At 47.1% G+C, this 26,947-nt stretch overlaps 1 protein-coding gene across 5 annotated transcripts; it reads left to right on the top strand.

Moving 5' to 3' along the window:
- Positions 1-202: 202 nt before the first annotated feature.
- LOC102935927 (cytochrome P450 2J6) lies at positions 203-26,947 on the top strand. 5 transcript variants are annotated; one of them, XM_043522017.1, is made up of 11 exons: positions 203-936; positions 5,249-5,438; positions 5,929-6,027; positions 7,553-7,715; positions 8,480-8,629; positions 11,412-11,572; positions 16,916-17,092; positions 18,959-19,100; positions 21,814-22,001; positions 22,968-23,109; positions 26,062-26,947. In XM_043522017.1, exons 3-11 carry the CDS (start codon positions 5,983-5,985, stop codon positions 26,238-26,240), a joined length of 1,347 nt encoding a protein of 448 aa, XP_043377952.1. In that variant the 5' UTR covers positions 203-936; positions 5,249-5,438; positions 5,929-5,982; the 3' UTR covers positions 26,241-26,947. The 5 variants fall into 5 exon arrangements, with proteins under 5 accessions (XP_043377952.1, XP_037765092.1, XP_037765091.1 ...); XM_037909164.2 differs by lacking the exon at positions 203-936 and having other exon boundaries at positions 4,006-5,438; XM_037909163.2 differs by lacking the exons at positions 203-936; positions 5,249-5,438 and having other exon boundaries at positions 5,857-6,027.

The raw sequence follows: 26,947 nt of genomic DNA, 5'->3' as shown, positions 1-26,947 counted from the left end.
GGCCTTCTCTGGACTCTTTCCAATTTTTCCACATCCTTCTTGTAGTGTGGGGCCCAGAACTGGACATAGTATTCCAGATGGGGCCTCACCAATGCCGAATAGAGGGGAATGATCGTGTCCCTCGATCTGCTGGCAATGCTCCTACTTATACAGCCCCAAATGCCTTTAGCCTTCTTGGCAACAAGGGCACACTGTTGACTCATATCCAGCTTCTCGTCCACTGTAACCCCTAGGTCCTTTTCTGCAGAACTGCTGCCTAGCCGCTCGGTCCCTAGTCTGTAGCGGTGCATGGGATTCTTCCGTCCTAAGTGCACGTTGCACAACCTGAGACTGGGGAAGAAAGACCTGGAGCACAGAGTGCCAGAGGAAACCTGTCACCTGGTGGCATTTTTTGCAAGTCAGAAAGGTATGTCACTGCTAAGAAATTAGGTGCTTTTCAGCCGTGGATTCATGTTTTTAGTATGTGAGCTACTCTGTCCTACTTCCTACTCTCAAATCAGAGGTGGCTTCTTCTGCTCCAGACTGGAGTATCTGAGCCATATAATTGACCATGTGGAACGGAATAAAAATGTAGAGAACGCCGAGTCCCAGATTTCAGCACCAAACGTCCTCCTCCTCGTCCTGCTGCCGCTGCTTCAGAGTGTTCTCCTGCTGGCTGCTGCTGACAAAGCTGCCGCTGTAGAATATTGTCCTGTTCCCACCTCATTGGCTCAATGGTGCCACGGGCAAAGTCCAGTGCTGAATTCCTCCAGCTTTGACTGCTGTAAGCCAGCCCCAGCCGCCTCTGAGTATTTGTGTTTGTTGCCACAGTGGAGTGCGGCATTGATGGCCGTCAGCAGTTTGAAAACGGGGCAAGCACAAACTGATCCCAGATGTAAGCCCCTGGTGGACTTCTGCGGAATGGTATGCAAAGGCAGATGGCTTTGTGCCCCAGTGGTGAGTATGCCGCCTATTACAGCTACATCTCTCAGACGTCTCCAAGTGGTCTCTTCCCTGATTCGTTGTTAAATCGCTTGCTGGTGGCAACGTACCAGGTTTTAACCTAAGCTGGTAGAAATAAGCTTAGGGGGTCTTTCAGGCGGGTCCCCACATCTGTACCCTAGAGTTCAGAGTGGGGAAGGAACCCTGACAGCATCAGTCATCCCAAAGGCCCTGGATTGGCCCAGGCATTGCTGGTTCATGGAAATCCGAAATCTCTCACTGACACCTCCAATATCTCTACCTCTTCTACCAGATTTAATTGCGCAGAACAATGGGACAACATTTCATCTCGATTTGTTCTCGCTACACCTTATGGCAAGGAAGCTGTCTGTCTAACAGACATGGAGGAGAATTGTTCTGCTGATGTGCAGAGCATACTGATTCAGTGCAGAAAGCAGTCCAATGAGGGCAATTTATTCTGCGGAATGGAAGGGTTTTTCATCCTTGTCTTGCAAACTCAATCTTCCCCTGCGAGAGACATCAATCCTTCATTTACTTGAGTAGCTCTTATCCTTAACAACCTCTGGCTTGTCTGTAAGCTCATTTACATGCTTATTTGGCTACTATCTGAGTGCATCATTCAGCGATTTAAAACCATACCATTTTCCTCCTCATCCTTCAGTTAGTTTGTGAAAAATCTGAGAGTTTTTGCTCCAATGAATGAATGTCCGTCACTGTGGGGATAAAGTCACACTCTTCCATTTCAATTAGTCCGTTCACTTACCTGTTTCTTCCCCCTCCCCCCCACCCCCAAAGCCTCATTCATTCAAGCGTGGGGCTGCATTGCATACTCTAGATGTCCTCTGAGCTCTGTCATTTTATCTGATTAGAACAAAACCATTCAGGCAGTCCCTTAGGCTATATATTTCTATTGCTCAGAGCTGCCAGGGTCAGACCATCTCAGCACTGAGACTATCGAACTGGGGGTCTCACTGCATAAAGTTAAATTATGAGGTGACCGATTTCGAACTCCCAGGTCAAGTAAGGTCACATGGTACCAGAGACTGGTCACTTCTGCAGCCTCTTTTAGGGGGATGCCCATAGCTGAACTATGTAGGTGTACTTGGAGTAACATACATACTCTCACCAGCCATTACTCTTTAGCTCAGGCCCCTTGTTCAAATGCTCAATTTGGCACGACAGTGTTTCAGTCTTTGCTGAATTAAACTTGCAGTACCCTCCTTGGTCTATTACATACTGCTTTAGGAGTCACCGGAAGTGGACCACGTGTCCAGAAGCACTTGAAGAAGAAAAGAAGGCCACTTACCGTTAGTAACTGGAGTTCCTTGAGATGTGTTGTTTACATGTGTTTACATGACCCACCCTGCTTTTTACGGCTACTGTCGAAGCCAATAGCCTGGATTTGATAGTGGCACAGAAGCTGAGGGTTCGTTGGTCACTCTGCTCCTTTATACCCTTGAGTTGGAGGGGCTCGAGGTCATCAAAGAAGCACACTTCTGGGTAAAGTGTTTGGCTCTCGAGCACACGGGGTAAGTGCACACCAGAAGTGGAACGCATATAGGGTATGTCTACACAGAGGTATAAAAACCCATGGCTGATCTGGATCAGCTGACGGGCACACAGGGCTTAGGCTCTGGAGCTGAAAAATTGCTGTGTAGATGTTTCTGCAAGAGTAAAGGGTCCCAGAGCTTGGGTTCCAGCCCGAATGCATATGTCTACACAACGATTTTTAGCCCTGGACCCTGAGTGCTGTAAGCCCGAGTCAGCTGACCTGGGCCGGCCGCAGGTGTGCTGTGGATCTTTTATCCCCATGTGGATATACCCATAAACGATACATCTCGAAGAACTCCACTTACTAAAGGTAAGTAGTTTTCCTTTTAGTCAGTTCAAGTGAGTTCAGTGCAGTTCCCAATCGAACACATTAATAGTGAAGGGCTTAGAGGAAATTCACAGGGTGTTACACTACTCAACTAGATAAGCAGCTGTGGTGATCTCCCTTTATACAGTACACATGCAGGAGGCAGTTCAATGACATTCAAATGAATACAGCGGAGTTTGTATCCAGTTGCGGTAATGAAATGTTGGATAAATACTGTGCAAAACATTGTTGTCAAGGTTTAATTTTGGAATGTAAACGCCTCTGTATTGACTTGAACTTCACTGAGCTGGAGTTCAATTAAGTTTATAAAAGTTTGACCAAGTTCACACTGTAACACGCAGGGTTTACCAGATTCACTAACAAGAAGCTCTCAGCTGTGCTCTTCCTTACCCTATCCTCAGCTCAGTGGCTTCCCCGGCAGAAGTCTTAGTTTGAAATTCCAAAAAGCAGCTCCATAACAACCCTCCAGAGGATACAGAATAATACAAATGTGAAGATACAAGAAAAGCTAGAGAAGCAAAGTCCTTGGGTTGGTAAATCCAACTCAGAGGTCCTGGTAAGCTACGGAACTAGAGTTTTAAAATGATAAAACATTTTCCTCATTTTTGAGGTGTTGGTCTATGGCTCAGCTTCACCAGGATACACCAGCTGCTTTGGACCACTTTTGTGATGCAAAGAAGCCATAGCTCCATTTGAATGGTCTGGTTAACGTGGGTTTACAGCTCCTGGCATCCCTGGAGCAGCTGGAGCATACTAGTGAATTTTCTTTACCCAAATTGAAGTTGTTCTATGCAAACGATAAAAACTCTGATTTTAATTTAATTCTTTCCCATCTCCTAGGGCCTCCAGGGGAATACAATAAAAATCATACAAACACGCAGTGGCCAAGAACTTGTGTTTTGCAGAGCCTAAAGGAATCCCATTTTTTTTAAACTAAATTGAGAACCAACAATTCTGCTTCGAGTCATAGATTCATAGATATTTAGGTCAGAAGGGACCATTATGATCATCTAGTCTGACCTCCTGCACAACGCAGGCCACAGAATTTCACCCACCACTCCTGCAAAAAACCTCACACCTATATCTGTGCTACTGAAGTCCTCAAATCGTAGTTTAAAGACTTCAAGGAGCAGAGAATCCTCCAGCAAGTGACCCGCGCCCCATGCTACAGAGGAAGGCGAAAACCCTCCAGGGCCTCTTCCAATCTGCCCTGGAGGAAAATTCCTTCCCGACCCCAAATATGGCTATCAGCTAAACCCTGAGCATATGGGCAAGATTCATCAGCCAGATACTACAGAGTCGTGTCCCTATGGCTGCTCCAGAACAGGCTGGATCAGAGATTCTTGTCAGCAGTTTACGCAGAGCCACACCTGCATCCCAGACACCTTGTGCCATGGGGTGAGGGCATGTAGGGAAGGGGAGACCCGTCACTGCTCCAATTGCTGCTTGAGATGGAGCATCGAGATGTCTGTAAGCTGAGCCATGCAGTTTGCTACACCTCGCTTTCTTTATACCTTTTTAGTTTGAGTTATTTCTTTCTTTTTTTTTTTTTTTTAATTACCACAAGTTTGTGCTTTGAGGGGTTCCCTACTGTTTGGCCCTTTGTTGTTTTTTTTCCCCCTCTGGGCCTCTTGCATGGCCTCGAGTGCAGGTTATGCCCAAGACTTGGGCCTTCAAATTCTGTCAGACCTGCCACAGGTCCTTTCCCCACAGTGACGGACATTCCAGCTGCCTTCATGGCTTGGGAGAAACCCACATTCCCTCTCAATTTAAAATTTGCTTTGGATTTTAAAAAAAGGGTTTTTAAGATCTGAGGGAGGACAGACTTAAACTCTTCTGTGTAGAGCACCCTCTCAGACTCACCGAACATTTATTTAGTAGAGGATCACTAGGCAACACTTTAATACCAAACTTTATTCAAAAAGAAAAATGACTAGTTAAGCAAAGAGGCATGCACTTACCGCTTCCACGACACTCCAATTATACAGTACTTACACTCAGACAGGGACTCATGTATCAATGGCTGATCAGTCCACTGACCGCAGAGTGCAGTACGACCTTATAATCCTGGAACATAACGGTCCCCTTTTGATCTTAATTGGAGCTCTCCCCAATTTAACAAAACGGCTCCTTTGATAATCCATTATAACACTAATTAACAATAAACTGCCCCTTGCCATAATTTTATTCTGCCATCTCCTCATTGGCTCTTTCCATTACACATTATTTAAATTAACATCTCCACCATTGTCCTTCCTATGCTATCAATACAGATAGCATTTAATGAAACATTGAAATCCCTCACTGAAAACCTTGCTTAAACCGTTACAACCAAAACATAACAGCAGCATAACCCTGGGTCATGTTCTTGCTAACTTCTATTTTCTGTCGTACCAAAGCCTAATTTCTACTTAATATATTTGATAGGCTACAAGTGGTGGCAGGTCCACCCCCCCATATACTCTTGTATTGGGGCACGAGGGTGTCTGGGGCGCAGGAGCGGACTCATGGACAGAGCTGACAAAATCTCAAATCAAGAGGGCATGGGCATGCAGATATCCTGACGTGGAGAACCCATAGGGGGACACGTCTTGAAGAGCTCAGGTTACTGTACAAGGTAAGTAACCTTTCCTTTGTGAGAGAATTCTCAATTTGTGTGAAAACTTTCCCAAGGGCTTTCTCCCAGCCCTTCATCAAATTATATAATTAATGTTGAAACTGGTTTTTACCTTTACACACAACATTTATACATCAGAGGGCAGGCCAGTCTCACTGGGAGCTTAGAGTTTATGGTCTGGTGGGTAAGGTTTGGCTAGCAGAAAGATTGGCTTACAGTACAAAGGTCTTATTAAATACACATGAAACTTGCAATTCACCACGCTGATGATAGGTATAAAAGCAGGGAATCACAGGGAGAAGGAGAGAGGTAGATAGAAGGGGATTAAAGCCTATTTAGGGAGAGCTGGAACCTCAAAAAAGACAGGGAGAGTTCAGACCTGACCACAGAGTGGACAGACAGATAGAGCAGCAGGGTGATGTTGGGGATAAGTGAGTTTTTAGTAACTCTGGTCATCTCTCTCTTTGTTGTGCAATTTCTGAAACTGAAGTGGGCATGTAGCAGGCTTCCTCCTGGACCAACTCCCCTCCCGCTCATCGGCACCATGTGGCAGATGGATTTCAAACGCCAGCATGAGACTCTCATTAAGGTATTGTGAGTGTGTGTCCAAATATAACCAAGTAAATGATAAAATTAGCAAAAGGCGGCACATAAGGCACTTCTGCGTGCTAAATAACATTTCATCTGGCTTGTGCGTGGGATAGTAAACGATGGCCATAAATTCCATTACCTGTTAGTGATGAAAGTGTGAATTTAATGACATCTGCTGAGCAGAAGATTGAATGAGAACGAAGTATTCCTGACTCAGCAAAAAGAATTGACTTGCTTAAACGGGGGGGGTCCCCAAACCCTGGTAGGTCATGAGTAGGCTCCTAAATGTATATGTAACTATCTAGATAAAGTGAGATGATATTTCGAGGTGCTGAGCTCCCCCAAGTCCCGCTGACGTCAATGGGAGCTGCAGGTGTTAAATATGGATTTATTGAGGCACCCCACTTAGACAATTTCAGCCTCAATCTATTCAACTGTCGCCTGGTTTCCTTCAGTATTTCTTGCTACATTTGCTCATATCCAAAGTATTTATGTTTCTGGGATGGCTATGCTCCTTCCCAGCTCAATTCTTCGCTGAAGCCTTAATGCTCAGTAGGTGGCATTGCATTCACTTCTACGGTAAGAACCTGGAACACACCCAATTTCATCAGGCAGAAGGAACAGCCGCATTGCGAGACAGAAAGATCTTTTTCAAACACCAACGACAGAAATTATTGCAAAGAGAGAGGTAGCAAATGACCAGCTGCCTTAGGCAGAAATTTGCCCTTTATACAAGTTCTGGAGTGAATGTGCCTTTATAACATGCCAAGAGATCTGGTTGCTTTAAAGGATTCAGAAAACAGGGGCAGGTGAGAGGAATGACTAGATGATCTCCTGAGGTCTCTTCCAACCCTAATCTTCTAGGATTCTGATGGGGAAATAAATTAATGGGGATGTTTCTGGGCACTGGGCTGTTTGTAATTTGCCGGTAGCTCTAAAGGAGAAAATGATATGCTTTAGTGAGTTCAGAGGTAGGTCACTGCAAGGGGCACTTAGGAAGACTGAGATGCATGAGATTGCCCAGCATTATCGCATATAACTAACCCTGATAAACTGTGACTCCAAGGGACAATAATAAATCTCCCAAGCATGTCAGTTACCACCTTTATTCGGTGTGTTTTATATGCAATGTTTACACACAAGGTATTAGAAGAGACACCACAGAATTGTCCCCTTAATTGGAAGGCACAAGCCATTCTACTCCTGGGGACGTCTGTCCATCATGAGGTGAAACTCACCTCTAGGTAATTCTAATCCCATTCCGTACAAGACATTTAAATAGCATCCCCATGACACAGCTGCTGAGACATCCTGTTGGATGAGAGAGTATGGTCTTATCTCAGTCAGCTATGAGGCTTTTCTGACTTTAGCTCGTCTTTCGCCATGGTTCGGGGTTTCACTACAAATGTTTCTACAGCACCCCCTCCCACCCCCAAGAGAGCGTCCTGGAGTAAGCTGGGCGGTTGATTCATTGTGTACAGTTTTTCTGACTTGTGGTTTTCTAGCACTGATGATGTCTCTAGTTGGCACAGATTTACGGCAACATCTTCACCTTGTGGATGGGACATATTCCTATCGTCATACTGAATGGATTCCCAACTGTGAAGGATGGCCTGACTGTCCACTCTGAAGAGGTCTCTGGCCGGCCAACAACCCCTTTCTTTCGGAAAACGGCCGGAGGAAAGGGTAACATTTTCTTTCCTTATTAACTATATAGAAAAAGTAAGTTCACATGATCCTTTAAGTGCGGCTGCTCCCTGCTTCCATAGTCATCTCCCCATGGGAATGCTGCTGCAAACAGTTAAAATCACTACAAAAGTGACTTTTCTGATACTAATCAGTGAGGCAAACAGCCACTGAATAGAACGGAGGAGCAAAATCCTGACTAATAAGTTTGTTTGAAGCATCAGCCAGGAATGTGAACATCAGCTGGCATTACTCCCATTGTACGTATGCTTTACACAGTACTAGTTTTGTCATAGTCATCTAATGTGATGGCTTTTTAACCTGGGCAGGATCTTCTCACCTGCTGGGCTTCAGGTCAGATCCCTGCGCTGTCATTCAAACACAACCATTCTTGCCCTTTTATTCATGCCTTGCACTGCAGCAAATCTCACCCCACGGAATTCCCCTCCTCTCTAGAATTCCTGGTGTGGGTTCCCAGCTGTAGAATTACATGGTTTTGTATTACAAATGATTTAGGAGAACTACATCCTGAGTTTTTGAAGCCCCACTTTCTATTTCTCTTATAAGAGCAACAAAACCCTTGACATCAAGTACTTTTCTGAAGTTGTCACAAGCCTTATCACATCTGTGGCCAGATAAAGGAGTTCAGCTAGGAGTCACATTCTTCTGCATTTACCTCTCCTGTTAGAAAATTTATTTTAGATTTAACTGTTACTATGTGAAGGATTTTGCTTTATATAAACAACAATTCTCAATGGCCTCAGGTATTATTTTCACAAGTGGTCACACCTGGAAGCAGCAGAGACGCTTTGGGCTGATGACCCTGCGGAACCTGGGGCTGGGCAAGAAAGGCCTGGAGCACCGAATCCAAGAGGAGGCCCGTCACCTGGTGGAGTACTTTATGAATGCGAGAGGTACATCATTGCCAGCATAGCTGGGCCTTTTCACTTCCAGAAGCGTGTCTCTGTCATGCCAGCAAGAGGAGAGAATTCCAGGCCACAGATGGCTAGATATGGGCGGAGTTAACACCAGTGCTTTATGTTAAGATAAATCTGAACACACGTAAGTGAGGCTCTAAAGTAGCCAGGAACTAGAGCCCTGCAGCGGGACTGGGATCCCGCCAGACCTGCAGGACCTGCTGACACAATAGCAGGAGTGGGTGGGAGTGAGTATTGCAGGGCAGGAGCAGAATTAAACATCGTCCTGCCCAGGGCTCTACCAGGAACCAATCCATGAATAACTTCACAGGTCATAACCGACACTTTGAATTTTAGCTGAAACTAAGCTGGAGTCCAGTACTAGCTCTGGAGCCTATGTGGGATGTGCTCCTTGTAAGACCCACTGCTAAGGAAGTGGTTCAACACCAGCTGATATTTCTGGAGCCTTCAATTATAGCTCTATTCGTAGGTTCATATATTCCAGTGCCAGAAGGGACCATTATGATCTTCTAGTCGGACCTTCTGTATAAAATAAGACCCTGAACTTTCCCAAAATAATTTTATTTGAACTAGAGCAGAGCTTTTAAGCTTTTAAAAAAATCCAATCTTGATTTTAAAATTGCCATGGTGGAGAATCAACCCTGAACCTTGGTAAATTGTTCCAGTGGTTAATTACCCTCGCTGTTAAGAGCTTTTTTTTTTTTTTTTTTTTTATTTCCCATCTGAATTTGTCTAGCTTCAACTTCCAACTGTTGGATCTTGTTATACCTTTGTCTGCTAGTTTGAAGAGCCCGTTATTACATCTTTTTTCTCATCTAGATACTTACAGCTTGTAACCAAGTCACCCCTTTAACCTTCTTTGTTAAGATAAACAGATTGAGCTCTTTGAGTCTATCACTACAAGGCAGGTTTTCTAATCCTTGAGTCATTTTTGTGGCTCTTCTCTCAACTCTCTCCAATTTATCAACATCTTTCTTGAATTGTGGCCACGAGAACTGGCCATGGGATTCCAGCAACAGTAGCCCTAGTGCCAAATACAGAGGTAAAACAACCTCTCTGCTCCTACTCAAGGTTCCCCTGTTTACGCATCCCAGGATCACATTAGTCCTTTTGGCCACAGCATTGCACTGGGAGCTCATGTTCAGCTGATTATCCACCACAACCCTCCAATCTTTTTCACAGTCACTGCTTCCCAGGATAGAGCCCCTCATCCTGTAAGTATGGCCTGCATCCTTTGTTCCCAGATGTATACGTTTACATTTCACTATGTTAAAACGCATATGGTTTGCTTGCACTTCCCTTCCCAAATGATCATGACCTGTCTTCATTATTCACCACTCCCCCAATCTTTGTCATCTACAAACTTCATGAGGAATGGTTTGTTTTTTTTCTAGTCATGTTAAATAACGTAGGGCCAAGAACCAATGCCAGTTGTACCCCACTAGAAAAACACACGCTCAGTGACGATTCCCCATTTACAGTTACATTTTGAGACCTATCAATTAGCCATTTTTATAGCTGTTTAATGTGTGCTGTGTTAATTTTGTATCGTTCCTATTTTTTAACCAAACTGTCATGCAATACCAAGTCAAATGGCGTACAGAATTCTAAGTTTATTACATCAACACTAATACCTTTAGCAAATTACACTTGTAATCTCATCAGAAAAAGATATCAAGTTAATTTGACAGGATCTATTTTCCCTAAACCTGTGTTGATTGACATTAATTGTATTATTCTCCTTTAATTCTTTATTAATCAAGTCCTGTATTAGCTGCTCCCCTTTCTTGCCTGACATCTATGGGTTCAATGTCAGAGTGAGAGACACATAATTGCCTGCCCTTTTAAAATATTGGTACAACATTAGCATTCTCCCTCTCTTCTGAAACTTCCCCAGTGTTCCAAGTGCTATTGAAAATCAACATTAATGGTCCAGCGAGCTCCTCATCCAGCTCTCTTAGAAGTCTTGGATGCAGATTATCAAGACCTCTGACTTAAAAATGTCCGACTTTCATAGCTGCTACTTAACATCCTCCTGAGTTACTGTTGGAATGGAAAGTGTTTCATCATCATATATGACTACATCTTCTCATCCCCCCCCCCCCCCAAATACAGAACAAAAATATTAGCTGAATACTTCTGCCTTTTCTGCATTATTATTGACAACCCTACCATTTCCATCGAGCAGTGGATCAATACCATGAAGAGTGCAGTTCAGTAATCCAGCCGAGAAATGATCACGCCCTGGATGAATGCAGGGAGGGCAGACTATGACAGGGCACAGTCACAGGCTCCTTACTAGCTTTACAACAGCTGACAACATAAACAAGCAGCCTTGACTATTGCTGGACCTGCGCATTCAAACACAGCAGGTGATCCAGCAGGACCTCAAACCTGAGGACTTTTCCAGCAAAAAGTTGGCCAAACCTTTCCTATCGGGCATCATTACCACCAGCTGGTCTGGGTTTAGCGGCAGACAGCTGGGGGCTGCCGAAGCACCTTTGAAAATCAGGCCACAATTAGTTTGGTGTCTAAATATGGAGTTAGGAACCTACTTATATCAAACCCATTTTGGGCAACGAGACCATCGAGAGTGCTTGACCCCCAATTCCACAGAATCAAACCCATTCAAACTGAGACAGCCCTGCTGCCTCTCCCCCTCCCTCTTCAGTGGCCTGCGCAGGATTCATCTCTCAGTAGAGGGAGGGAGGAGCAGTGTTGAAAACGTTAATGTGAATTCTGATCACTACTTTTGCAGGAGATCCCCTGGATCCTTCTTTCCCCATCATCCATTCGGTCTCAAACGTGATTGCGGCTGTGATTTTTGGCCATCGCTTTTCCACTGAGGACAAAAATTTCCACCAGCTGGTTGAAAACAATGATTATTTGGCCAGCTTTGGAGGCAGCATCAGCGAGATGGTGAGTACGTACAAGCGCTTCTCGTTATTTTATCAGTATCCAAAGCAAAGCGAGGTTTCTCACCCAACAAAGAAGGAAGTGAGATCTCTACATTGAGGAATTTACTATATATTATACAGTTAGTGAGGGCTGGTGTACAACATGCCGGATTAAAGAAGGTTTCAGGTTTTTGGAGTAAATGGAATCTTAGGCTTTGTCTACGCTGCACTTTTGTCGGTAAAACTTTTGTCGCTCAGGGGCGTGAAACCCCCTCGTCCCCAAAAGACAAAAGTTTTACTGATGAAAAGCGCTGGTGTGGACAGTGCTTTCTTCCACCAACAAAGCGACCACTTCTTGTTGGGGGAGGGTTTATTGTGTCAGCGGGAGAGCTCTCTCCTGCTGCCAAAGAGCGGCTACGCTGGGCACCTTTTAGTGGCCCGGCTGCAACAGCACAGCTGTGTCGCTAAAAGGTGCATAGTGTAGACACAGCCTTAGCTGGCTAACTCCAGGTAGCCACCTTTTTATCAAACCGTCAGTGCACAGCCTCCCCTCCTGGATACCTTGGTACGGGGTCTCTTCAGCACTCATCGTATGCTGCAGTCTGAAGACCTGAAGCACACCCAGGTGTTACACCGCGCATGCCTATGACAGTATGACTGATTTGTCTTAGGCTGAGACAAGGCCTGAAGCTTCAACACGTAGAAAACTCATTCAGACTTTGGCATTGGGCCAGCTTCTAGGGCGTGGGTGCCATTAGAGCAGGCTGGATGAAGGGCTTCTGACCTCTAACAGGCAGGCCAAGTCAGTGCTCTCGCATGGAGCCAACAGCAGCTGGCCTTGGATTGCCTCCTTCTTGGGAACCTTCTCTCTTCTCCCAGCCTGTCTTCCATCCCAGATGCAAGTTCCCAGCTGGTCATCCAGATAGGAATTGGCAGAGAATCATGGTAGCCATTGGCATGGTGGTTCAGGGACAAATTGGTGCAAAGCCGAGAGCAGCTCTGTCTGGAGATGCTGACTGGCAGTGAGGTGCTGTTGGCTCACGGGCAAAGGTGGGCTCCTCCTTATGTTTATCAAGAAAGCAAAAACCAAAACTCAACTTCCTCTTTGAGGCGGCCTCTGCATATTCCCATTGGTGCAGGAGTCCCCAAACTGTGGGGTGCGCCCCCGTAGGGGGGAATGGAGGAATATTAGGGGGCAGCGCTGGGGCCCAGGCCAGCCCCCACGGGGGGTGGGGTAGGAGCACCACCCTGCTCCACTCCTGGCCCCACCCCGGCTGTTGGCTTCACTCCCAGCCCTGCGCCCAGCTGTGGCCCAAGCCTCGGCCCCCTTACCCCTGTCTGCATCCCCCCTCCTGGAGCCGCATCCCTGCTCCTGGCCCCGGCTCTGGGGAGGTGGGGCGCAGACAGGGGTAAGGGGGGACGTGAGGTATCGCTGCATTAGTGGGATGAAGCTGCCTGTGGCTTCCAGTCTCTTTTAGGGTACATCTGTAATGCCTGCTTCTTTCGGCATCATGTAGGGTGTGTGACGGGTTGGGTCACAGAAACCCCCTTGGGAACTGCCACCTGATGTGCTGAGACTACCCCTGAGCCCATTTTCCCTGGCAGCTTGGAACTTCAGAACTCTGCCTTGTTGAGCCAGACATGCCAGCCTGCTGCAAACACAGACCCAGGTCTGAACCACATCCCCCAAAGCTGCAGGCTTTAACTGAACACCACTTAGCAGGTACTCCTGTCTCCAGCATGCAGATACCCAGTTCCCAATGGGGTTCAAACCCCAAATAAATCCGTTTTACTCTGTATAAAGCTTATGCAAGGTAAACTCATAAATTGTCCGCCCTCTATAATACTGATAGAGAGATATGCACAGCTGTTTGCTCCCCGGGTGTGAATTACTTACTCTGGGTTAATTAATAAGCAACAGTGATTTTCTTAAGTATAAAAAGTAGGATTTAAGTGGTTACAAGTAATAACAGACAGAACAAAGTAAGTTGCCAAGCAAAATAAAATAAAACACGCAAGTCTAAGCCTAATACAGTAGGAAACTGAATACAGATGAAATCTCACCCACAGAAATGTTCCAGTAAGCTTCTTTCGCAGACTGGACTCCTTCCTAGTCTGGGTCCAGCAATCACTCACACCCCCGTAGTTACTGTCCTTTGTTCCAGTTTAGGTGGTAGCTAGGGGATTTCTCATGACTGCCGCCTCCTTTGTTCTGTTCTACCCACTTTTATAGCTTTGGCCCAAGGTGGGAATCCTTTGTCTCTCTGTTTTCTAAACGGAAAAGCACCATATTTAAGATGGATTTCAGTATTAGGTGACATGGTCACATGTCCCTGTAAGACCTCATTCTTCATTACCCACAGGCTGGCCCCCACGTCCACAAGAAGGCTTGCAGATAAATAAACCGTCTACAGCCAATTGTCCTCGTCAATGGGTGCCATCAAGATTCTAAACCACCATTAATGGCCCACCCTTTGCATCATTACAATAGGACCTCAGAGTTATATTTCATATTTCTAGTTTCAGATATAAGAATGATACATTCATACAAATAGGACGAACACACTCAGTAGATTATAAGCTTTGTAATGATACCTTACAAGAGACCTTTTGCATGAAGCATATTCCAGTTACATTATATTCACACTCATTAGCATATTTTTATAAAATCATATGGAGTGCAACGTCACAGGGTGCATGCGAGCATAGCCCCCCTTGCATGGGTAAGAATAGCAGTGTCTCTGGTGAAGGCCCAGTTTAGGGCAGCAGAGTAAAGACACACCTGAAAAGCGTGGGTCTGTACGCAGAGCCCAAGCCTTGCCTCCCCATGTACACTGCTGTTTTTAGCAGTGTGGTGTCCCACACTGCAGGGAAAGACTGGCTATGGGGAAGGACTTGGGCTGCTCCCTGCAGGGAAAGACACTGGCAGCAAGGTAAGGCTCTTGCAGGGGCGAGTTGCTGAAGTTAGGGAGGCCACTCATTTGGTTTGGAACTGGACAGTCCTCTTTTGGGGTGATCTGTCCCCCATCTGGTACTACGACCAAAGTGGACATGGTTTGTCCAGTATCGGATGGGGGATGCCATTTTTAAGAGTGTGCCACTCTGACCCCTCTGGCATGACCTTGCGTGCATGGTGTGTTTGAGGTCACACCAGTGGGGGCTGGGTGCACTTGCAGACGGCACTGCCTCCCATACAGGGTGACTCCCAGATGCACGGTGCGTGTGAGGTCATGCCAGCTGGGGTGGGGTCACACCAACGGAGCTGGGCCCACACCATTCCCAGAAGTACCGGAACGTCCAGTATTCCGGGGTTGTGTGAGTGATGACACTGAAGCCTTCCCCCACTACTTCCCTGCTGCCAGAGCCTTTCACCCACACGTCTAGCTACAGCATTGGGTTTCCAAGGTATAAAGAGGGCAGTGATTCCATCCACCCATCCATCCGTTAGTTCGTTCGGAACAGGCAGTGAACCCAGATTGCACTCAGTGGCCTTGGCATGTCCCTCGTCAGTTTTTCTTGGCCCCTTTGGGGACTTATTTTTGTTTTTTCTTACTTAGATTGTCAGCTAGTCGATCGCCTTTTCTGGGTTTTTTTTAAAAAAGGGAGTGCAAAGAAAGCCCTGAGGGTTCCCATATGCTGTGGGCATTGCCTAGATCCACCTCAGGTCCAGTAGGCTCAGTCTGACACTGTGATGCTCCAGTACTGATTTGGGAGATCTGCTTGTCAAAGTAGTTCTGTGCCAGTCTTTATCAGTCCTGAAACCTCTTCTTGCTCCTGAAGGAAAAGCAAAAGCAGTTCTTCAACAGAGCAAGATGCACAGTTCCTGGAGAAACTCCTCCCCCTCTGTCTGCAGCCTGGCTGTTGATCCACCCTCAGCAGCCATCTCCCTAGGATGACTAGATTGCCAGTGTGAAAACTTGGGACACCTTTTTTTTTTTTTTTTTTTTTTTGGGGGGGGGGGGGGGGAGAATATAGTTGCCTATAAAAGACAAAGCCCCCAGTATTGAGACTGTCCTGATATTATCAGGACATCCGGTCACCCTACATCTTCCTGCTCCTTATAATTGCTCCAGGCTGGAGACCCATCTCTTTTGACTTCCACCACGCTTCTGGCCATCATAAGTGTAGCAGTCTCCATCACAATTGACTTTTGCCCCTACTTAATGTTACTGGGCTAATTTCCTGTAGGTATCAGATTAGAAGTGGGCCTTCAGAATATGATAGCCCTATGGACTACCTTGGGGAAGGTATCCTGTGTGTAAGAGGTGGCATGAAAGAAAGCATGAGGGCTGCTTTGGGAGAAGCAGATAAACTGGTGGTTGAGGCTGGCGTTGCTAGCAGAGGCAGATAACGTGATAATAGACAGGAGTGGATCAGTAGGGAGGAGTAAAGTTGAAAAGGGCCTTGAATCCTCCCGTCACTTGTGTGACCACAAGAGGGGGCAGAACCTGATCCCTGGACTTCAGGAACACGTTCAGTGCCTCTGGAAAGCTTGCTAGAAAAATCAGTTCCAAATGGACTGACAAGTAAGTGAAGGACAACAAGCAAAAATGAACGGCGATGCATTGAGGTGCAGAGAAATATCTAATGGGGTGCTGCAAAGAGCAGCGTTCCATCTTGTTCCATGTACTCTTTGTTAAAGATCTAAACCAAAGATTTTAAGTACACATTACCTTTGTAGATTATACAAAGGGGAGTGTTGAGAAAGCAAGAAGATAATACGGGGGGCTGGGGGTGGCAAGATTAGCGATATGGGCAAGACTGATAAACTGACATTAAATACAAGGTTTCAGAGTAGCTTATGCTCAAATAAATTTTAGTCTCTAAGGTGCCACCAGTCCTCCTTTTCTTTTTATTAAATACAAGCAAATTTGTCAAGGAAAAAATACAATGTCTAGTATTTAATCAGAGTCAGAAAGCTGAAAAGCAGAAATGACTGAAAGAACTCGAGGTGCTAACAAACAGCAGGAATTAGTTACCAGCTGGCAGTAGGATATCATGGCAGAAATGACTCTCTGGCCCCGTAGGGCTTTTTTGGTCAGAGCAGAGGAAGCAGACAGCTGACGCAGATCCTCTCTTTCTGAATCTGTCTCTGTTTACACTCAAAGGGTTCTCCTTTCTAGACTCTAGGGTTACGTTTTCCAAACATTATACAATGGAGTTTTAGCCATATGTCCGAGTAGTACCAACTGGAGTCCTAAGGCTGAAATCCCCACACATGATGCCGAAAATGTACCCTGCTGAGTAATTAACTCACTGATCTCACTGGCAAAATTTCACCTGGATATTTTAACATTTTGAGAGACCCACCATGAATTTGTTAAAAGCAATGAATGAAAGCATCTCACTTTTGCCTCTCTCACAGCTGTATGATATTTTCCCCTGGTTCATGAATCATCTCCCAGGCGCTCACCAGAAGGCATTCTATTGCCAAGAGTTTCTCCGGTCTTTTGCAAGGAAGGAGCTCAGAAGCCACCAAGAGAGTGGGTCACCAGACGAACCCCAGGATTTCATTGATTTCTACCTGGCTCAGATAGACAAAGTAAGTGTCTGTGCTGTATATGATGACTGTGCTTTTGAGGCTTCACTGCTGTCCTCTGGTATAAACACAAACTTCCCCAGGATAAGATGGGAAAGAACCCTCTGAAATGTTTCATATGATTTTACTAATCTAATCTCCTCCCATTGGAGTCATTACTTTTTTGGAAGTAGGATCAAGTTCTTTGATTTTATAGACAATCTGTGAAGAGTTTATTTTAAAAAAATTCCAAGACCCTAATATTATATGAATGTAGACTTAGAAATGATGACCCAAACAAATTGCCATGGAGACCAGGGTGATATCAAAGTAATGGGAGAAAAGCAAACAGAGGTGGTAAGGAGATTTTAAAAGATGGAAGAGAGCAATTACAGTAAGTGTAATTTAAACCCTTAATAATATCATGGCATTAACAGTAAGGAGAAAGATATGCTGCAGACAGTGCTCAGAGACATCAGTACTGGGAGTAGTAAATAGAATGGGGATTTAAAATATACATCATACTAGACAAACGTCATTGTTCTTTTTGAATGAATCACAAAACTATTGGATTCAAGGAACACATTGGATCAAATATTTGATACGATTGAGAAAGGGCCTCATGAACTTTCACTTGAAAATGAAAATGTTGTTGGCTACAACAACACTGCACATGGAAAACAATGCCTAGCAGGGTTGGAAATACGCCCTATCACATGGAGAAACAACTGATGGAAAGATCCTAAACAAGTTCACTTTTGCACTGCCTTACAGAAGTGAGCGAATAATTGATATTGTTTGGTTTGGGGGCCAAACCGAAAACTCTGGGGGGGAAAAATCCTTTCAGGCTGAAAAAGAAATGAAAACCTGAAAACAAAAATTATTTTTGGGTTGAATGAAACATTTTATTCGACACAAAATGGTTTATTTTTCAGTTTTTCATTTCGTTTTGGGATGTTTTGCACCCTTTAAAATTAATATAACTAGTTTTCAAAACAAAAAGTCAAAATATCTAGACCATCCTTCATTTTCTTGTCTCCCCCCCCCCCCTTTTCTTTCTTTGGCTGAAACTATTCACCAAATTTGACCTGAATTCACAAATAGTTTTGGTGCCCAAAAAGATCCATTTGTCAGCAAAATTACTATCTGGAAAAAAAATATTTTTTTGGCCAGATCTACTTTTTTATTATTACCACAGCACCGAGGAGGCCTTACTATCTACCCCAACTAGGGACCATTTTCTAATCAGTCAGTGTGCCAGGCCTCGAATAGAATGTCTCCCTCTGTGAGGCACTGCCAATCACATCCAACCATGCCCCCAGTTTCTCTTCCCTGCCTTTTACCACCCAAGAAAGTCAGAGATATAATTCGCTGGTCATAGCACAAATATCCCCCCAGCACTTCATGAAATTCATGAGCTTCCTCTGGATTCAAGTCAAATAGAGGAGACTCTGCATTTGTCTTGTTGAGCCCTAACAAGTTCTGAATTTGAACAATGTTAACTGCAAAATAATTAGACAAATCCTGGCACTGTGAGATTCTGCCAGCAGATGCAAACAACCCAACTAAACCGCCCAGGACTATCTATCACACAGAACAGTACAGATGAGCAGGATTTTGCAACTCGTATGCTGGAAGCAAAGAAACTTTTCTTCACCTCTTGCTTGAGTGACAGGGCATGGTGTGTGGAAACGATGAAGGAGCATGGAGGGATGAAATCCTCATTCCTGTTTCTCAGTGTTCTTTTAAAAATACAGGGTTTTTTTGTTTTGTAAAGTTATAGACATTGCACACTGCTGGGCATCAAAATAGTACAGAGTGACCCTCATTATTACCCAGATTGTCCTACCTTCTGCACCCTAACCTCAAACCTCTGACTGTCACCTGCAGAGCAAAGCTGAGCCTGATTCTACCTTTGATGAAGACAACCTGGTCCAGACTATTTTCGACCTTTTCTTGGCAGGCACAGAAACCACCACCACCACCATGCGCTGGGCAGTGCTTTATATGGTGGCTTACCCAGACATCCAAGGTGAGGGGGTGAGGGAAGGTACGTGCACCATGCATAAGATCGTGCATTTATGTAGAAAGTACCCACTTCTGCCCAATTTTATTAGGTGATTGTAAGTCTAAAACTGGCAGTTGGTGGCTGCAGCTCCAAGATGGGTCCCTGATATAAAAGCAGATGCCTGGACTGAGCTTTGAGTCAGGCCTCTTTGATTTCTGACCTCCCACTGCCCCTTGCTTCTTAGAGATGTAGGGTTTCCCACAGTTTGTGTCTGGTTCTCAAGCCAAGCTCTATCACCTTTCCACAAGATACTGGTGCTTCATTCAGATAAACTCAGACGTCCAAATAAACCACAAAGTCCCAACGCAAACAAACTTCACTCACTTGGGGCTGCTTCTTCCCAATGGTTCCCTGAGCCACAAGTAGCTAAACATTTTTTCCCTCCTTAGGATTCCTTCTCCAGCCATCTGACTTTATACACGGGTTCTCTCAAGGTCCTTTGAAGAGACTGTCCGTAATCATGTCACCCTCTCTCTCTGTTATGAAGGAAGGGAGCTACTTATATACGCTGCCTCCTTCCCAGCATGCCTTGCAACACAGTCTAACTCTCAGGTGTCCCTCTGGGCCACAAGTCCTAGTGTGTGTTGGTGCTGCCAGGAACAGGGTAATGCTGGTGTGGAGGCCTCCTTTAGAGGAACCTGCTATTGTAGTTATGGTCCTCAGTGAGGAACATGCCCCTGGCCGGGGACGTGCTTTCAGAGTTGTTAGCTGGTAAAGTTGTCTTTGTGATTGCGCAAATGCAGGACTTTTAATTCACTAAACGCTAGTGTCCCCTACAGCACAAGCAGATGGTGCTTCCCAAGTATCTCTCTCAGTTATTGCCGCTCAGTCCCTTCCATCTTCACTTCCAGGCAGAGGTGACGTGTGGGTGGGGCCTGGGGGGATAGGGGGGTCACATGCCCCCCACCCTCAGATTTGCTGTTTGGCTTGTACTGAGCATGCTCAATAACACTGCTAAAGCTGGCTGCCCTCACTCCTTCTCCCCCACCCACTATTGGCAGGCACAGGTCATCTCTGCCTCCAGGATGGAACACCAACTTGCATTTCATACGCACTGTTATGCCGGAGGGTGTTGGTAGCTGCCAGCAAGAGTGGCTTTGATCTATAGGCAATCACAGACCTTGCTGAGGCTGCTGGGTGTGCCAGCTGTCTTTTCTTTTGGCCAACTGAAAGAAGCACATTAAGCTCCTTTATGGAGTCAGATAGCTGAAACAAGAGAAGTCACTGCTCAAAGCACTGGCCACATGGAACGGCGGAGCAAGAATTAATTCTGGGTGAATAAGAGGGGATTCCTGGGAACTGATTGAACATGTGGAGGTTGGTGCATTGATTGGCTTGTGTCTGTGGGCTTCTGTCAGAAGCAGAAAGCAGTGAGAAAAGCCAGGAGAAATCAGAGAGCAGTGGTAAAAGCATGGCCTGGAGTGGATACAAGGAAAGAGCTTCTTTTGGTCAGAGTGCTGGAGTGGTCAGAGTGCTGGCAGGGAAGGCAAGCGTGGAAATTATGAGCAAGGGAAACTGCCTCTGGTTTGATCCTACGTGTTCAGGGAAACAGGACTTGGTGTACATTCCTTGCAAATCTACAGGATTGCACCAAAGAAATACCGTATTTGTATAATCAACTACTCCTAATAGAAACGACCAGTGAGGCCCTGAACACTGGCTATCTGCTCAAGCCAAGGGGCAATGCTATGAAGCCCTCTCATCCTTCATTTATAAACAGGAACATCATACAGATGCATTAGCCAAAAGGGGGGCCTTTGGCTGCCATTCTATATCCCAGCTATTGCTTTCATCTTGCAAGGATGTTTCTTTACTTTACATCTGTGAATGTCATTGCACTTTGCTAGCACTAGAGGTCTCCTGTTTCCAGCTAAGATAATGTCTTGATTGCTCTACATTTTGAATTCCTGCTCTGCTAAGCTATACTCCCAGCTGATCCCCCTTCACATAAAACTCTGTTGTTCTCTCAGTACCTGAAATAAACTGTATGGGACAGATGCTGGGCACGGCATAGAAACAGGAGTCTAATCTGTGAAACAAAGCTAGAGAAAGCTTTCCCTGTGCAGGAGCCTTGTTCCTGGCTGCCTCAGAAGCAAACGTCATAGAATCGTGGGACTGGAAGGGACCTCAAGAGGTCATCTAGTCCAGACTCCTACACAGTGCACTCATGGCCATGAGTAGTTCCTGAGGGTGCTGCCCCCACCATCAGTCTTTCTCTCAGAGAAAAGAAAGGGAAAAGCTCTTTACCAGGGCCAAATTTGGCCCTGACACTTGAGTTTCAGTCATGTATTGTCTGGGTCTCTGTGGAATGTGCTGATAATCTCTCCCAGTTAGTTGCTACATCTGTCCTGCTGACAGGGCTTTCCCCTCGCACTAATGTTAACCCAGCAATAAAGGAGAGATTCAAATAAGATTCCAGCCTGGGAAAAGAAAAGGCTCCACGATTAGGGTGACCAGATGTCCTGATATTATCGGGACCGTCCCAATAGTAGGGGCTTTGTCTTCTATAGGCAACTATACCTATCCCCGACCCCGAAAAGAAAAGTGTCCCAATTTTTCATGCTTGCTGTCTGGTCACCCTATCCGGGATACAGACAGACAGAGAGACACACACACACACACACACACACACACACTCTCTCTCTCCAAAATATGTATCCTTAATGTTTCTCTTTAGAGAAAGTCCAGAAGGAGCTGGACGCTGTGCTGGGTCCCTCCCGCTTAATCAGTTACGAGGATCGGAAGGAACTGCCGTTCACCTACGCCGTGGTCCATGAGATCCAGCGCTACAGCAGCATCGTTGCAGTGGGAGTTCCTAGAGAATGTGTCAAAGACACAGTGCTGCAGGGCTTTCCCATTGAAAAGGTACAGAGCCATTCTCTATCTTTATAGCCCCTCCTTCCATCAGAGGGCCAATGTACCAGGAGTCCAACTAATCGGTGTGTCCACATATACAGTGAACCTGATTCTCTTTTGCTTTACAGCTCCTTCGCTTTCTTCCAACACCTAAATAATAAAGCTGATGGATGAGGCCACTGGGAAATATCTCTGACTTTAGGGAGTTCCTCAAACATTACAGAATCAGCAAAGAGCTCGGGGTGACCCCTCTTGAAGTCTGCTGTGATTTGGCTATTCTCAGGTGCCAGTATGTCCCTTAGGGGCCTTGGCAACATTACGCTTTGGGCAGAGCCAAGAATAGGGGAAGCTCAAAGGTGACTTTAACCCACCTTTAATTCCCCCTCCTACATCCTACCTGATGTGTTTCTTGGCCAGAAAGAAGGGTTGGACTGTGTATCTCTTCTCCATTTGACAGGTTTGTGAGCTGTAGCTCACGAAAGCTCATGCTCAAATAAATTGGTTAGTCTCTAAGGTGCCACCAGTCCTCCTTTTCTTCTCCATTTGTAAATCTCACACTGAATGTCCTTGTTTTTAAAAGTCTGTATCAGCCCATCGAACTCTTGTCAGTGTCTTGCTGTTTTAACATCAGAAAAATATAACTTTGTCAATTTAAAGCAATGGCTTAAAAATGTTAAACATTACTCTTTTTGTTTCCATTGAGGAGTCAATATTAAAGCAGGGAGGATTCTGGGTATAAGACTTTTGCACTGGGCTCTCTGTTGCTGGTGTTTCCAGCAACATGACTGCTGTCATCAGATTCAAAAGGACAAATAGAAATGTATTGTCCAGCACACTCCCAATTTGTTCCTGAGGACACAGGGTTTTCTCTAGGTGACCTTCCACGCAAGGTAATAAATGAAAATTAAAAACTGTCTGTCCTTACCTATCTGTCTGATGGACAGACACCGAACTGAGTCAAATTTTCCCTTGCAGGGCACCATTATTCTCCCAAATTTAACCTCCGTCTTATTTGACCCTGAGCAATGGGAGACACCTCAACAGTTCAACCCAAATCACTTCCTGGATCAGGATGGAAATTTTGTGAACAAAGAAGCTTTCTTACCGTTCTCAGCAGGTAAGAGCATTGACAGGCAAAAGCCGGGCCGTCCTTAGGCATACGCCGCATATGCAGCTGCATAGGGCCAGAAATTTGGGGCACCACCGGGACAGGGTGTGCTGCAGCCTCCATGGGCAGGGGCCGTATTCACAGAGCCGAATGCACCAGCCCGGTGCATTCTGCATGAGGGATAGGATACGGGGGTCTCTGCAGGGAACTGTGACTCTCCATCACTGTGAGGTGGGCCGGGCGGCTCGGTATCCTTTGCTGCCTCGTCTCTCCCCCTCCCCAGGCTACCGCAGCTGCTCCGTATGAAGCTCAGTGTGTGTCAGCAAGGGGGAGGGGATTTTTTCCCAGGGTCTGCGGGCCCCAGTTTAATAATACTGCTTAGGGACCCATAAATCCTAAGGACAGTCCTGGGTAAAAGCTTCTTAGTGCAGGGGTGGACAAACTTTTTGGCCCTAGGGCCACATTGGGTACTGAAATTGTATGGAGGGCCGGGTAGGGAAGGCTGGGGGAGGCTATGCCTCCCCAAACAGCAAGGCGTGGCCTGGCCCCTGCACCCATTCCAGCCCCCAAGAACTCCCACCCCCATACAACCCCCCCTGCTCCCCACCCCGACCACCCTACGAGACCCCCGTCCAGTGATGAGCTGCCAAAATCTTAACAACGTGTTCCTTCCTCACCCCAGGAGGGGGTCATTGCCCACCCCCGCCCCCTGGGACTCCTGCCCCATCCAACCCCCCGCGTTCCTTGATGCCCCCCCCTCCAGGACCCCTGCCCCATCCACCCCCTTCCCCTGTCCCCTGACTGCCCCCAGAACCGGGCAGGAGGGTCTTGTGGGCCACCGTAGTGGGTGCCCACCCCACCCCTAAGAGCCAGAGGCACCTGCCGGGGGACGAGGTGGGGAGTCCCGGCGGTGCTTACCTGGGGCAGCTCCCAGGAAGCATCCGGCAGGTCCCTCTGGCTCCTAGGGGTGGGCGAGCGTAACTGGGGGGGAGCAGGGGGAGCGGCCGCTCCCCCCACTGATCACATCAAAAGTGGTGCCTTAGATGCCGACTCCCTGGGTGCTCCGGGGCTGGAGCACCCACGGGGAGAATTTGGTGGGTGCAGAGTACCCACCGGCAGCTCCCTGCCCTGCACCCAGCCCCAGCTCACCTCCGCTCCGCCTCCGCCCCTGAACGCGCCGCCCTGATCTGCTTCTCCGCGCCCCCCCGCTTCCCGTGAATCAGCTGTTCGGCGGGAAGCCGGGGAGGGCTGAGAAGCAAGCCATGGCTTCACACTCAAGCCGAGGGTGGCGGAGGTGAGCTGGGGCGGGGAGCCCCCTGCGTTCCCCCCCCTCCCCCCACGGGTTACCTGCTGCGACGTGGGCGGCCTCCTCGTGCCCCCCCCGCCCCAGCTCCCCTCCGCCTTCCTGGGCCTGAGCGGGAAGCTGCGACCCGCTTCTCCGCCCGCCCTGGCTTCCCGCGCAAACAGCTGATTCGTGGGAAGCCTGGGGGGGCGGAGAAGCAGGGCGGGGCGGCGCGTTCAGGGGAGGAGGAGGAGCGGAGGTGAGCTCGGGGAGGGGAGCTGCCGGTGGGTGCTCTGCACCCACCAACTTTTCCCCTTGGGTGCCCCAGGGCTGGAGCACCCGTGGAGTCGGCATCTAAGGCGCCGCTTTTGGCCGGTTAAATTTAGAAGCCCTTTTAGAACCGGTTCTCCCTCATGGAACAACCGGTTCTAAAAGGGCTTCTAAATTTAACAACCGGTTCTAGGGAGCCGGCTCCAGCTCACCACTGCCCCTGTCCCTATCCAATCTCCCCTGCTCCCCACCCCCTATCCAACCCTCCCTGCTCTCCCCGCCCCACATTACCTGTGGGGTGGGGGAAAGGGGGGCTCAGTCCTTTCCCTGTGTGTTTCCCCTGCTCATTTGGCTGCTCTCCCTGGCAGTCGGGCAGGGCTCGCTCCCTGTCTGGGCCTGGGGACGGGAGCCAAGCATGCTGGAGGTGGAGGGGGGCCCTGGCTTGCTCTGCCCCTGTCCCCGGTAGTAGGGCCCAGGCCCCTTGACTGCCCCCCCCGCAAGCCCCCTGGTCCTCGCCTCTTCCCCCACCAAGAACTCCCCCTGGCCGTGCCACCCTGGAGCCCCAGGGGCTAGCCTCCGTCCCACTCACCGCGCTGTGGGGGAGTTGGGCTGGCTCCTCTGCAAGCCTGTCCTGACTCCGCTCCCTGGCAGGAGCTCGGGGGCCAGAGGGAAGGGTCCTGCGGGCCGGATGTGGCCCGCCGGCCATAGTTTGCCCCCCTCTGTCTTAGTGGGTTTGATTGTGAGGGGTGAATTAATGGATTAGCAGTGGGACCCTGCTAACCTTCAGACCTTGTAATTTACACAAAAACCAGCCGTCTCACCCCATTTCTCAGCAAAGATTTAATTACAGAATGCTAGCTGGACCACTGATCTGGCCTAGTATGGCCGTTTTTATCTTCTTACTAATACTAAAATGAGAATTGTCAAAACAAAGGAAGGTATATTTTGTGATGGATTTGAATTGTTCAGTTGGTAATCTGCAAAAATAATTATTCTGCATTGGATTTCCCAATCATTAACACAAAGTAGTATAATTCTATTGCATTTAGAAATCAGAAGGCAATAAATATGATCCTCAACCGTACAGTACCAGTTATGTGGAAAATGACCTTATCTCCTGTTCCTACATGGTTACTCAACAGCTGTTTGCTTCAGAGGCAGAATATATGGTGCTGCATGTGCACAGACCTACCCTCAGATCTTGAGAACTTCTGATGTACTAAATTCCTTCACTTTAAACAAGTGGTGTTTTTCTTCCACCAGTGAGAGGTAGGATTTTGCCAGCTTTGAGCTCTGACCAGATTGGATACACAAGGATTAGAATGCATTCAATCCAATTGTAATTCATATTTTCAAATGAAAAAAAAACATTCCCCCCCCCCGCCATCACTGTCCCTTTGTTCTTGCAGGGCACCGTGTGTGTTTGGGGGAGCAGCTGGCAAAGACTGAGCTCTTCATCTTCTTCACCAACTTGCTGCGGGTGTTCTCATTCAGGCTACCAGAGGGAGTGAAGGAAATCAACACCGAGTTCATTCTGGGGGCTACATTGCAGCCTCATCCCTATAAGATCTGTGCTGTTCCTCGCTAGGCTGCAGCACCCCCCAAAGCACAGGAGGAGCCATTAGGCAGGCACGCATGCCTCTGTGAATTTTCACCTTGTACCTCTTGCCCTCTTTCTACTTCCAGCTTTGACGACAGTATCGGTTCAGGCCAGTGGAGTCAGTTTCTCAATCTGTTAGACCAGTGGTGTCCAATCCGTTCGCCGCTAGCCACATGTGACTAATAGGCTATGGAATTGTGGCGAATGCATGTGGCTTTTTTATAATGTGGCTCATAAGAAAAATTCAGAACCACAAGTGTGGCTAGCACCGACCTTCTATTGGGCCCCGCTGTGTTAGACCTTGGGAAATTAATCTGCAAACCACTGCCACTTCATTATTGGTCTGTGCCCAAGCTTTCCCCTTAATAGATTGCAGAGAGAGAAAATGTAAAACAAGGAATTCCAGAGTCAGGCTTTAGTTGGGTGGACCAGGAATGAGTTAGATGCGTCGCACTGAAGTTGGAGTTGTGGTGGCAGGAGAGAGAGGAGGGGAAAGGCGGGACATAGTACGGTCGGTTACCAGGTTTAGCTTTATTCAGCAAGTTCTTAGCCACAGCTCTAATCTCTGCCACAGGCTGAGCCATCTGACCTGCTGCCCTGATTGTGTCTTACGCAGTGAACACGCAACCCTGAGAGTCATCTCCAAACCGAAGCGAGCTGTAGTCCACGAAAGCTTCTGCTCAAATAAATTGGTT

The sequence above is a fragment of the Chelonia mydas genome, chromosome 9 (genome assembly GCF_015237465.2).
Source record: "Chelonia mydas isolate rCheMyd1 chromosome 9, rCheMyd1.pri.v2, whole genome shotgun sequence".
NCBI classification, from domain to species: domain Eukaryota; kingdom Metazoa; phylum Chordata; order Testudines; family Cheloniidae; genus Chelonia; species Chelonia mydas.
Note: the sequence above shows the minus strand (reverse complement) of the source record. Positions and strands in the feature narration are given on the sequence as shown.

Bases quoted from the DNA above. Each gene is read 5' to 3' on its own strand.
- LOC102935927 (XM_037909163.2), top strand. From the start codon at position 5,857: ATGTTGGGGATAAGTGAGTTTTTAGTAACTCTGGTCATCTCTCTCTTT. The intron at 8,630-11,411 runs GTACATCATTGC...CTACTTTTGCAG, and splicing joins GTACTTTATGAATGCGAGAG to GAGATCCCCTGGATCCTTCT. The intron at 17,093-18,958 runs GTAAGTGTCTGT...TGTCACCTGCAG, and splicing joins ACCTGGCTCAGATAGACAAA to AGCAAAGCTGAGCCTGATTC.